The following is a 10,980-nucleotide window of genomic DNA, read 5'->3' as shown; positions in this document are numbered from 1 at the left end:
AGGTGGGAAGTTAGATGCATTCAAGAGGATAAAAATACACATCCTTGATGTATTCCATGGGATGAAATGACACCAGGATATCAGAAAGCATTGGGCCAGTGCCCAGCTTCTCTGAAAAAGGCAGATAGGAACAAAAAACCCCAAACAAACAAACCAACTTAAAATGGAAAAGTGAATCTGTTTTGCGAAACAATTACTTCAGTACTCTCTAGTGAAATATTAAATTGGGCAGGAAGGAAAAAACAAATCTGTAGCTCTGTAGAGTTTTTTGATTCAGTGGGTCTTGGGAAAATTTGCCTGATTCCTTGCCCACCCCTGCCCTGGAATCCTTGGGAAGGGGCAGTGCCAGCAACTGGGAGCAGAGCTGAGGATGCAGCAGCAGCTCCAGTGCAGCTGATCAGGACCAAGGGAATGCCCACTTACCCACCGGGAGCAGCATGGCCACAAGGAACCGGTGGAAATCCATGGAGAAAGGCGCCCTCCTTCCAGGCACCTGCCCCTGGTGCCAGCACAGACACAGAGGTGTGCAAAGAGGAGAGGTGCAGAGCGAGAGATGCGTCTCTGTGTGGGTGGGCAGGGGAGGCAGCGGCAGTCTGAAATGTCACCAAGGCTCTTGGCTGCCCAGGAACGGTGGGCAATGACACCTGCAGGCAGTCATGAGCTGCCTGTGCTCTGCTCCTCTGGCTTCCTGCTGGGTGCGAGCGTGGCTGGGCAAGAGGAGGGGGGACTTCAGTAGGTGCCAGAGTTCAGAGCTACCACGGAGCAGGATGGGGCTGTGGGGCAGCGTGAGTGTATGCGCAGGAGTGCACACAGTGGCAGAAATTGATGGGAAGACAAGGAGACCTCAGGAATGCATGTCTGTGTCTGTGTCCTGCTGTTTGTGTCCTCCTGAGCCTCCCTGACACTCACAGATTGCCAGCCCTGCAAGCTGCAATGGGGAATCTCTACTTCTCCCAGTCAGGCCTGATATGTTGTCCAGGTATGGGAGAAGCTACTGACCTGCAGAACTGGTGTCTCTTGGAGCCTGGCAGAGAATAGTTCTGTAGCTGTTCTTCTCTAACTCCCGAGTGGGATCTCCAGGAGAGAACAGTCTGCCTTTGCATCTGCACTGGGATAATCCTTTGAGACACTCTTCATCTCAGAGAGATTTCTGAGGGGAAGGGTGTGCCCCACAGGATGTGCTGATACACCCTGACCTTCTCTGTGCCAGAGAAGAGCAAATATAAGTCTTGTCTCTTTATTGCAGCAGTCTGCAAACGAGCACCAGGACACAAATGGACAAAGCTGGAGAAAACCATGTCCTCTGCTCTCTGTGTCCACCCAGCCTGGCTCACCTGCCCAAGGCAGTGGACAATCCCTGTAGGCAGGAAGGGACACTCGTAGTTTGTGTGCCCTGAGTTTGGGCACAGAGCTCTGGCACAGCCTCTGCCCATCCGTGCTGGGCTGTGTGCACAGCAGGTGAGGCTGGCCCATACAGGACATGGAGTGATGCCAGTGCCCAAGGCTCTGAAGGGCTTTGCAGTGAAGATGTTCCCCTGTGTCCTGTCAGCAGAGGAGAGCAGCAATGCCTGCAGCTCCTCCCAAATCCTCTGCTGCAGCTCTGAGTGTGTCCCATTGCATTCATTTCCCCAGGCCACCTGGAGAAGATTCAGGGAAGACCCCAGATTCCTCTACAGAAGTTGTAGAAAGAAGCAACGAGATTGGGCTGCTTTGTAGAACCCCCAAATCCTGCCAGCACCAGCAGCAGCAGCAGCAGCAGCAGCACTCCAGCAGAGAGGAGGCTGTGCCTGATGTGTCCATGCCAAGGGTCTCCAGTTGCCTGGGGTGAGCAAAGGGCAGGGCAGTGCATGGGGAGCTGTAGCAGTCTGAATTGTGGCTAGCATAGTCCAGGGTAAGGAAGCAAAAGGACCTTTGCATAATATCAAGAAATGTTTATTTAGCCACGTGGTGAGATGTTCAGGTCCCAGCACCCCAGCACAGAGACTCTCCCTGTCTCTCTACAGGGGCCTGGGTGCTGACCCTGGTCTTGGGGCAGTACAAAGGTGATGGTCAATCAGAGAATAGGGACAAGCGGCTCAGGGACACAGGAACAGACATAGGAATAGGGGAAGGAGCCAATGGGCTCTGACAGCTTTTGGAGGGAAGCTTCTTCTGTCTCACGACCCTAGGGAATGCTCCCCCAGGGTCTCCACAGGAGAAGACACAGGATTTGAGGAGTCAGTGATGTTGAACAGGCATGGCTGCTGTGTGGGGCCCTTTGTTTAGATCCTGGGAAGCTTGGATGTTAGCATTGGAATGTGCAGGATGGGAAGCACCTGGAGTGCCCTGAGCAGGCCTGTGCTGTGCAGGGGTGTGTGTTATGCAGGACAGAATCATGGGATGGGCCAGCCAAGAAGGGACCTCAGGGGGTCACTGCTCCAACCTCCGTGCTCCAGCAGAGTCATCCCAGAGCAAATGGCACATAGCTGTATCCAGATGGTTCTGGGATATCTCCAGAGAGAGAGGCTCCACAACACCTTTGGGCAATCTGCTGCATTGAACTGTCTTCAAATGTGCAGAGTTCTTATCGCAGATGCAGATGGAACTACCAGTGCATAATTTTCTGCCCTTTGCTGCTTGTCCTCGTGCTTGGCATCACAGTGAAGAACCTGGATCCACCACTAGGAACCCTTCTTACAAGTACTTGTAGACATTGATGAGTTGGCCACTGAGTTGTTTCTTCTCAAGGTAGAACATGCCCAGCTCCCTCAGGCTTTGTTCTCTAAAGAGATGCTCCACTCTACTAAACACCTTTCATCTCCTGTCCTGGACATTCTGCATGAGCTCCATGTCTCTCTTGCACCAGAGAGCCCAGAACAGGACACAGCACTGCAGACTCCACTGAGTGGAGCCCGACCTTCTTCCCCCTGATGGCAATGCATCCCAGCAATGCTCTTTCTAATGCATCCCAGGACACCACTGGTTTCTTGGCCACCAGGAGAAATTGCTGACTCACAGAGACCTTCTTGTCCACCAAGACCCAGGTCCTTTTCTGAAGAGCTGTTCACCATCAGATCAGACGCCAGCCTGTGCTGGTTCATTACGTATTTTAAAATACGTAAAATACATAAAATCCTGCATTTGCTTTTCTTGAATTCCAGAATATCCCCCTCTGCCCATCCCTCTAACCTGTCAAGGCCCATCTGAAGGGCTGCATGGCCTTCTCAGGTATCAGAAACTCCTCCTAACTGGGTGTTATCAGAGAACTTTATAAGGACACTCTTTACCCTTCATCTGAGTCTCTGATGTATAGAATACTGTAACCTGTGGGAAATTCCTGTTATCTGCTCAGCTTGCTAATGTAACCTGTAATTTTTATCCTCCATTTGCTGAAGATAAACTGTATGTGGATCAAGGGCTGGAAGGCAGGTGGATCCTGCCCCAGACACCACTCTACATGAAGGACTTAGGGATCCACTGAACACTTTACCAGAGCAAGCACAGGCTTGTGCTCTGCTGTTCCTATTGCTTGACCACAGAACAACCACAGACAAGGCGCTGGAACAGAGGAGCATGTGGGCAGCTGCCACACGGTGCTGGCTACTGCCACACCTGCCAGGCCTTGCCTTCATGCACAGGTGCACCAAGAACTTCCCCCACAAGCACTTCCTCCATTTCACAGTTAGAAGTATGAGCAGGGTTGACTGGAGTTAAGTAAGAGGAGGACAATGGAGTGCAGATTGAAGACAGAAAAAAAAAGCTAGGGAAGGGAAGGGAAGGGAGACAGAGAGAAGAAGGGCTGACAGAAGCAAATGTAGTGCAAATAAGACTGAAATGCCGAGGGAGGCCTGGAGCAGCAAGGAGAGAAGGCTGGAGAAATAAACTGTCAGCATCTGAGAAGAGGAGGAAGGCAAGGCCAGGAAGCAGAGCACCAAATGAGTGAGAAGTGATCACCCTGCCTCGTGCAGCAGCCACAAATGGAAAGCAGGTCCTGTTTGTGCAGGGACTGGTTTGTGCTCAGCTCCCTCAGCAGTCTCACCACTGTGATCACTCTCAGCACAGTAGTATGTGCCAGAGTCATTGAGAAAGGTGTGTTCTATTGAGAGGGTGATACTGTCTCCTTTTATCTTGCTGCTCTTGAAATGGTTCTCAAAACCCTTCTCCACTGCTGCATTACTACCCTGTATTGCAGATGCCAGTAGAGTTAGACTGGAATTCTTCTCTGAAGGCAGCATGAACCAGTAAATAGCTGTGCTGGAGGATTTCTTGTTGGAACATTCCAGATTCACAGACTGGCCTTCTTTGATCACCATGTCTGGAGACTGTTCCAGGGCTAACACTGGAAAGGAAAAGTAGGAGCAGTGAGGAAGAGGTAAAAACTGAGAGGAAACCCAACTAGGCACTGTGAGTTGGTAGGGAAAGGGTGAGAAGGGATTGGGCAGCCAAGGGAGCAGCTCATGCATGGCACAGCTCTTCTGATCAGAAGGTGAATTTACAATTTCTCTTCAATAGGCAAGGCGCATTCCTGGGCTGGTTAAGTCCAAACCCAGGAACCATCTACGGGCTGCACAAAGAATGACAAATGGATGGCCATTGCAGAAGATTCAGGCATTCCCTGTGCCAGCACATTAGCTGCTGATCCTCCATGCAGAAAGCTCTGCAGGATGCAGCAGTGCCAGGAAGTGGCTCCACAGCTGGGAGAGCAGCAGCGGGATGAGTGGAGGTGCTCAGGGCTGGGTTGAGTTCACTTACCCAGAGGGGCCAGCACGGCCACAAAGAAACAGCAGGGAACCATGGCGGGAGGGCCCCTGCCCTGTCAGCAAGCTGCCTCTTGGAGCTGCCCAAAGGTTTGTGCAGAGGGAGCAGTGAGTGAGGGTGAGACATCTCGGGGTGGGGCTGGCCAAGAAATGACAGGAGGCATTGGCTGGCTGGGAACCCTGGGCAATGACACAAACTGTGTGTCAGCACAAACTCTGTTTCTGCAGGAAAGCAGGAACCCTGCAGAGATGCAGCAGGTGGAAGGGGCAGGCTGTGCGTGCTGGATGTGGAGGGAAGGATGGGGATCTCAACATGTCATTTCTGCCCTTTTCCCCATCCCACCAGGGCAAGGGGGTAGTGTGGGAGTGCGTGTAACACCCAGCAGCTGACTGGGCTTTAACCACAAGGACCTGAGCACCAGAAAGCATCTCCATGTCCCCACAGCTATGGCATGAGTTGCAGCTCCCCTGACTCAGCCTGTTCTTCACACTCCAGCAAGGAATTCCCAGCTTCTGTCCTTGATACATTATGAAAATTTAGGTGAGGATCAGATTCCTCTGAGACCCTGCACTGTCGTTTGCACTGGGGGTAATGAAGCGTAGACGATTCATGGCACCCCTTGTGTCTAGAAGCAAGCAACATCCTCTACAGTGGACTGGAGAGCTACACAAAGGACAGGCAAAAGCCTGAAATGGTCTTTTCAAAGTGAGAAATGTTGTGTAAGTGTCATAAATAAAAGGTTTCAGAAACAACTGAAAATAACTGACTGAAAGTCTTTTCAAAGCAAGTCTGTAAAGTTTTCCTACATGCTTCCAGTTCTACAGAGACTGAAAATATTAAATACTTCCTTCTGTGTGGCATACGCTATCTATCTGCTCTGTATTCTTCCCCTGTGCTCGGCAGTGGTGAGGCCACACCTTGAGTATTGCATCCAGTTCCGGGCCCCTCACTTTAGGAGGGACGTTGAGGTGCTTGAGCGGGTCCAAAGGAGAGCACTGAGGCTGGTGAGGGGCTTGGAGCACAAGCTGTATGAAGAACGACTGAGGGAGCTGAGGTTGTTCAGCCTGGAGAAAAGGAGACTCAGAGGTGCCCTAATCAATCTCTTCAACTTCCTTAAGGGTGGCTGTGGTGAGCTGCGGGTCGGTCTCTTTCTCCAGGCAACAACAGACAGAACAAGAGGACACAGTCTCAAGCTGCGCCAAGGGAGATACAGGCTAGAATTAAGGAGGAAGTTTTTCACAGAAAGAGTGGTCAAATACTGGAATCATCTACCCAGGGGGGTGGTGGAGTCACCATCCCTCGATGTGTTTAAGGGAAGACTGGATGTGGCACTTGGTGCCATGATCTAGTTGAAGTGTTAGAACACGGGTGGGACTCGATGATCTTAAAAGTCTCTTCCTACCTAAAAATTCTGTGATTCTGTATCACAGGCTATGGAAGTTCCCAGAGAAACCATACACAAAGTAGGGGTGCCTGAAAGTTTTTATTGATTTCTCATAATTTTTGCTTGTCCAGATCCAAAAGAACAGAAATGATGAGGAAAAAATACAGGTCACGCCAAACAAGCATCTCAATTGGAGGCAATGGTGGACTGGATCCAGGAGACATAGTTGCAAACCTTGGTGTAAACTCCGGGATGGCCTCGCTGGGCACATCCATAACCCCAGGAGACAATGCCCTGGAGCTGTCCATTGCAGACCACGGGACCGCCGGAATCTCCCTGTGCACACAAAGGGTATGGATATTCAGCAAATGGCATCAGCCTGAGCAATGAGCCAGAGATCCCTGAGACCACTGACCCTGGAGGAAGCCCTGCCAGGCGTACTCTGCACAAAGTTCTACCAGGGCTGTTCCTGATTCACACTCTCCACCTGATGCTACCGTGCCTGACTTGAGCTCCAAGGGCACCACAACTAAGGGTGAGTCAGCTGCCTGCTTTTGCTGGATGCGGTACTTGGCAAACCTTCAGGACATGTGTGCCTGAAGCCTCTGCTGTCATTCAGAAACTCAGATTTACCAGTGCAGTGAGTATAGCTGACTCTGTAATGTGGAGGCCTCTTCAGCTAGGAAAAGGTGGGAGAGAAACGACTGGGTGAGGAGAGGCAGATGAGTTACCTGGCAGGAGTCTTTTCCTCCCTCCACGTATCCGACACACATCATGTTCTTGGTAATTTGCCCAGGGTAGGAATCAGAGCACTGCTGGTCAGTGAGGACAGGAGCCTTCAGGCACTGCAGCTCATCCGGGTAGTTAGCTGCAAAGAAATAGGGAGAGATGATTGCTGGCATTGCTGAGTCCTTTTCAGAGCTCAGGCAAGATCTTAGCAGAAAAGCAAATGCTGGACACCCTGTTCTAGCAGCCATTCTGCTCCCTGTCCACAGTAAGCACAGCATGGGTCCCTTCTGTAGAGATGGAACAAATTCCACCCATGGGCCCAAAATTCTACACTGCAGCCACCTTAACTTTTCTGGTACCTGGAAGTTCATCAGTTGGCAAAGGTGGGGCCACTCTTGTGATACATGCACTGGAAGAAACCTGAGCCTCAGGAAAACCATCCTCTCCTCTGGTGCAGGTTCAATGGAATACACACCACTGGCCATGCACATCTCTGACCATGGGTGTGAGAGAACAGGGATCTCTGGTAGGAATTCAAGTTCCACAGTCCCAGATTTCACCCTTACTCTCAGAGAACTGACAACTCTTTGACATTAACTGTGCAGTCCCTACACTGACGCATCACTCCAAAAAGCTGTCCCACAGCACTTCCCTGTGTTTTAGCCTGTCCTGTTGGGGGTTAATGGCCAGGTCCTAGAGACTGTCCTAGGCCCCCAGGGGTCTGTAGGCTCCCCCAGAGTACTCACAGCCACTGCTGAGAGTGTTGCCCCAGCCGGAGATCAGGCAGGTGGTGCCGGCGGCCACGCAGCTGGTAGGCAGAGCAATGGCCTGGATAGCTTTGCTGAGCTTGGCTGGGCTGGCCAGCTTGATGAGCATGATGTCGTTGTCCAGGGTGTAGGAGCTGTAGCCAGAGTGCCGGATGACTTTAGCAGAGTTGATAAACTGCTGTGTGGATTCAGTGAGCCCCAGGTTGTGTTTCCCCAGCTGCACTTGGATGCGACTGGAAAACAGAAGGCACAGCGTGTCCTTTACTGCTAGGGGCAGGTTGAGAGAAACCTCCCTGTCACTGAGTGCACTCGCTCCAACACCACTGCCACAGAAGCCTTCTGGGGCAGAGCATCTTTCTTGTCCTGCAGGGAGCCCTGGGAATCCACACTGAGATCTTAACTCACTCCATGCGTGGGTGGTGAATTTCTGCAGGTCTGTAAATACCTGGCAGCAGTTGAATACAGAGCAGCACTAGATACAGATATTCTGGGACAAGGCAAACGGCTCCAGCCGAACCTTGATCCTCTTCCTGTTCTCCAGGAAGAATGCTTTAGCAAGATTCATGTAATTGATAGGAAATCAAAGCCCAGACCTCTCTGCTTGATTATCTCATTGTTATATCAGAAAATGCTCTGCATTCACAGGAACGTTTGCATAAGTGGAAAACCCCTCAGGATGCCTCGGCCTGGCTTCCTGAATGATCCACCCATCCCTTGGCTGTCTCTGGTGAGAATGGAGGCACTTACATATTTCTATCTCATAGCTCAGAATGCCTGCTAGAAGTGAACTGGAAGACAGAAGTAGAAGGATGTAATTTTTTGACTCACGATTTGTAGCAGTGAGCAGCTGACACGACCCACTGGCTGCTGATGAGGGAACCTCCACAGAAGTGATATCCAGAATTCAGGGACACCTGATAGGGCACAGAGTTCTGTGCGCAGGTGTAGCCTCCCACAATCTTGTCATCATCGTCTTCAGCAAAGGTGGGGAAGGCAACTGGAGGACAAGAAGTGCCATGTGTCAACAGCTGGCCTAAGGTAATGTGGCCTGTAATCTGCCCTGTGGCTGCCTGTCTGAAGCCCCTCACTTGCAGGCTCCCCTTCTATGGACACTCAGGGCAGCGCTGGTGGGCAGGTCTAAGGCACATGCATTTGCTTGTGCAAACAAAGAAGGGTATCAGTGTTGTAGTGTGTTGTTAAGTTTCTTGTGTTATTCCCCCAATTTATGTATTGTTCTCCCCTATTATGTGTAAAATGGTTTCGTTCCCCCAGTTTTTCCCGCCACTGCTAGCCTGTCAGCTAAGTTGCTATAGTAACCGCTATTCATAGTTGCCGATATGTAATTGCTCCTCCCCTGGTTTCCCTTATAAGTTAAAGTTGTTTCCTCCCTGGGTCCAGTCAATCACTCCCTTTCTCCTCCCAGGTTTCGAGAACCTTCTCCTCTCTGGAGATGGTGGTTGGCTGGGGTCCCAGGACATCTCCTTTACCTTTTGATTACTGGTCTCCATGGAGTGTCAGTTCTGTGAAGTTCATCCCCTCACCTTTCCCGATTGGTTCCGCCTGTACCCACCCCCCTCCTTTATAATCCTGTTTTCACCGCCTATGAAAAACTTTTTCCCGGTTGGTTTCCCCGCGTTTGGATCCCGCAGCACCTTCAATAAACCGATGTTTAACCCCCGGGAAATGGTCAGCACCGTTCCTCTCCAATACCAGCGGTGTAAGCCAGTCCGCAGCCAACACAGCCAGAGGCCATCAGACGCCGAAGGGTGCTGGCCAGGAATTGCAGAGGGGCGTCGGCCTTTCGCCCTCAGCTAGTCGGACTCTAAACTTCGGGCCACATATGCCCACCTCTGCATATCAGACTTACACGGGTGCCTCACATATCTGCAAGTAAAGCCCTGCTGGCTACTCCCTGAGGGAGCATAGGGACACAGAAATGTTCTGGTTGGATCAGATCATGGGTGTGTCTTTCCCTGAATCCCATCTACTGAGACAGTCAAGGGTTGACTGAGGGAAAAAGTAAAAACTACTGTGCAGTGACATCTTCTTGGAGCACCCACCAAGGGTCCAAAATTTTGCAGTTGCTTTAGGACTTCTCGGTCCAGAGCTATTCCCTGTGCATTCCTGAGTCCCGAAGGAGGAGGCAGCTGTTTCTGAAGCTGTGGCCACATCTCCATAGCTGGATCAGGAACGCCTATGAAGGTGTTCATTCTCCAGCTTGTGGCACAAGGCATTATGAGCAGACAAAAGATGGAACCTGCAGGGCTCTGACTTGTGCAAGTCAAAACTGACTTGGCTTTCCCACAACAGGCTACCTTGCAGTTTTCATTAGAAAATCAGCTTCCTATTAAATGGCAGAAATAGAAATAAAAGATATACTCACCAGCCACCCCAATAAAGGCGAGAAGCAGCAGGCACTTCATGGTCTCGATTCGACCTCAAACCCAGACTGACTGACTGGACGTGGGAGCTGCTAGAAATATGTTTTTGGTGATGATCTTATCTCTAGTCCAAGGTTTTCTCCAGACAAAAAATACACAGTGGAAAATTCAAAGATCCAAATGTGGGAATTAACAGGCATTGGTAGAATGTACAAATGTCATACACGTTAATCATAAACCTCTGCTAAGATAGAGAGCTATTCAAACTTTTCTGTAAGGTAGCCTTCAATCCAAAAATACCTTTTGGCTTTGGAAGACGTGTAGTTATTTGTCTGTCTAATTCTTATACACAGCACCTGTACAACAGGAATAACAACTCTCAAACCTCTTTCAAATTCCTCTGTGCTGATGGTATCTTTCTTAAAAATGCATGGTTTTACCCAAAGTTGCATATTTTAAGTAGTGGACAGAGAGATACATTGCATTTGTTTGGGAAGAAAAAGAATTCTAGCAAACCCAGTGGTTAACTTTGTTCAGTTAATTTTAGCAAATTCCTTTTCTTGAATAATGGGTGTTTTTGTCATACGCAATACAGCGTTTCCTAAATCAAATTCCTCCATTGTAATTTCTAAAGGGAGGATAGAAGAACCATGCTTTTCTTCATCTTTGGAATGTTCTACAGATTCATTTTTTCCACATAAGAACTTCAGTACAATGCTGATGTTTATGAGTGTGATGTAGATGTACAATAATGCTGCAAACACAAATAGTGAGATCTTCTGAAATCCCTCTCTGCAGGAGTGGGGATTTCTGTCATGATGCAAAGCTTTCTAAAGCTTAATGCTTTGCTGAATAATCATGTTCATTCTCCAAGCAGCTGCCAACAACATCATGTTAGTTCCTGAAAGACACAGGATTCTCTCCAGAGACATTAAAGAGAAGCCATATGTTTGGAAATGCTGGAATAGTTTGAGACACTAAA

At 49.9% G+C, this 10,980-nt stretch overlaps 1 protein-coding gene across 11 annotated transcripts in view; it reads right to left on the bottom strand.

The window, feature by feature from the left end:
• Nucleotides 1–1,916: 1,916 nt before the first annotated feature.
• LOC135451757 (trypsin-like) overlaps nucleotides 1,917–10,980 on the bottom strand; it is a 67,942-nt gene continuing 58,878 nt past the window's right edge. For 6 of the 11 annotated variants that reach the window (XM_064721269.1, XM_064721241.1, XM_064721294.1 and 3 more), the window contains 5 exons: nucleotides 10,001–10,087; nucleotides 8,446–8,614; nucleotides 7,597–7,850; nucleotides 6,853–6,989; nucleotides 6,202–6,457 (listed from right to left, as the gene is read on the bottom strand). In XM_064721269.1, the coding sequence (XP_064577339.1) occupies nucleotides 6,308–6,457; nucleotides 6,853–6,989; nucleotides 7,597–7,850; nucleotides 8,446–8,614; nucleotides 10,001–10,040 (750 nt within the window). In that variant the 5' untranslated portion in view covers nucleotides 10,041–10,087 and the 3' untranslated portion in view covers nucleotides 6,202–6,307. Of the gene's footprint in view, nucleotides 4,319–6,201; nucleotides 6,458–6,852; nucleotides 6,990–7,596; nucleotides 7,851–8,445; nucleotides 8,615–10,000; nucleotides 10,091–10,980 lie in introns of those variants that run through there. The other 5 variants (XM_064721248.1, XM_064721302.1, XM_064721279.1 and 2 more) reach the window with 3 other exon arrangements.

Source organism: Zonotrichia leucophrys, chromosome 1 (assembly GCF_028769735.1).
Source record: "Zonotrichia leucophrys gambelii isolate GWCS_2022_RI chromosome 1, RI_Zleu_2.0, whole genome shotgun sequence".
NCBI lineage: Eukaryota > Metazoa > Chordata > Aves > Passeriformes > Passerellidae > Zonotrichia > Zonotrichia leucophrys.
This window is presented reverse-complemented; position numbering and strand designations above follow the sequence as displayed.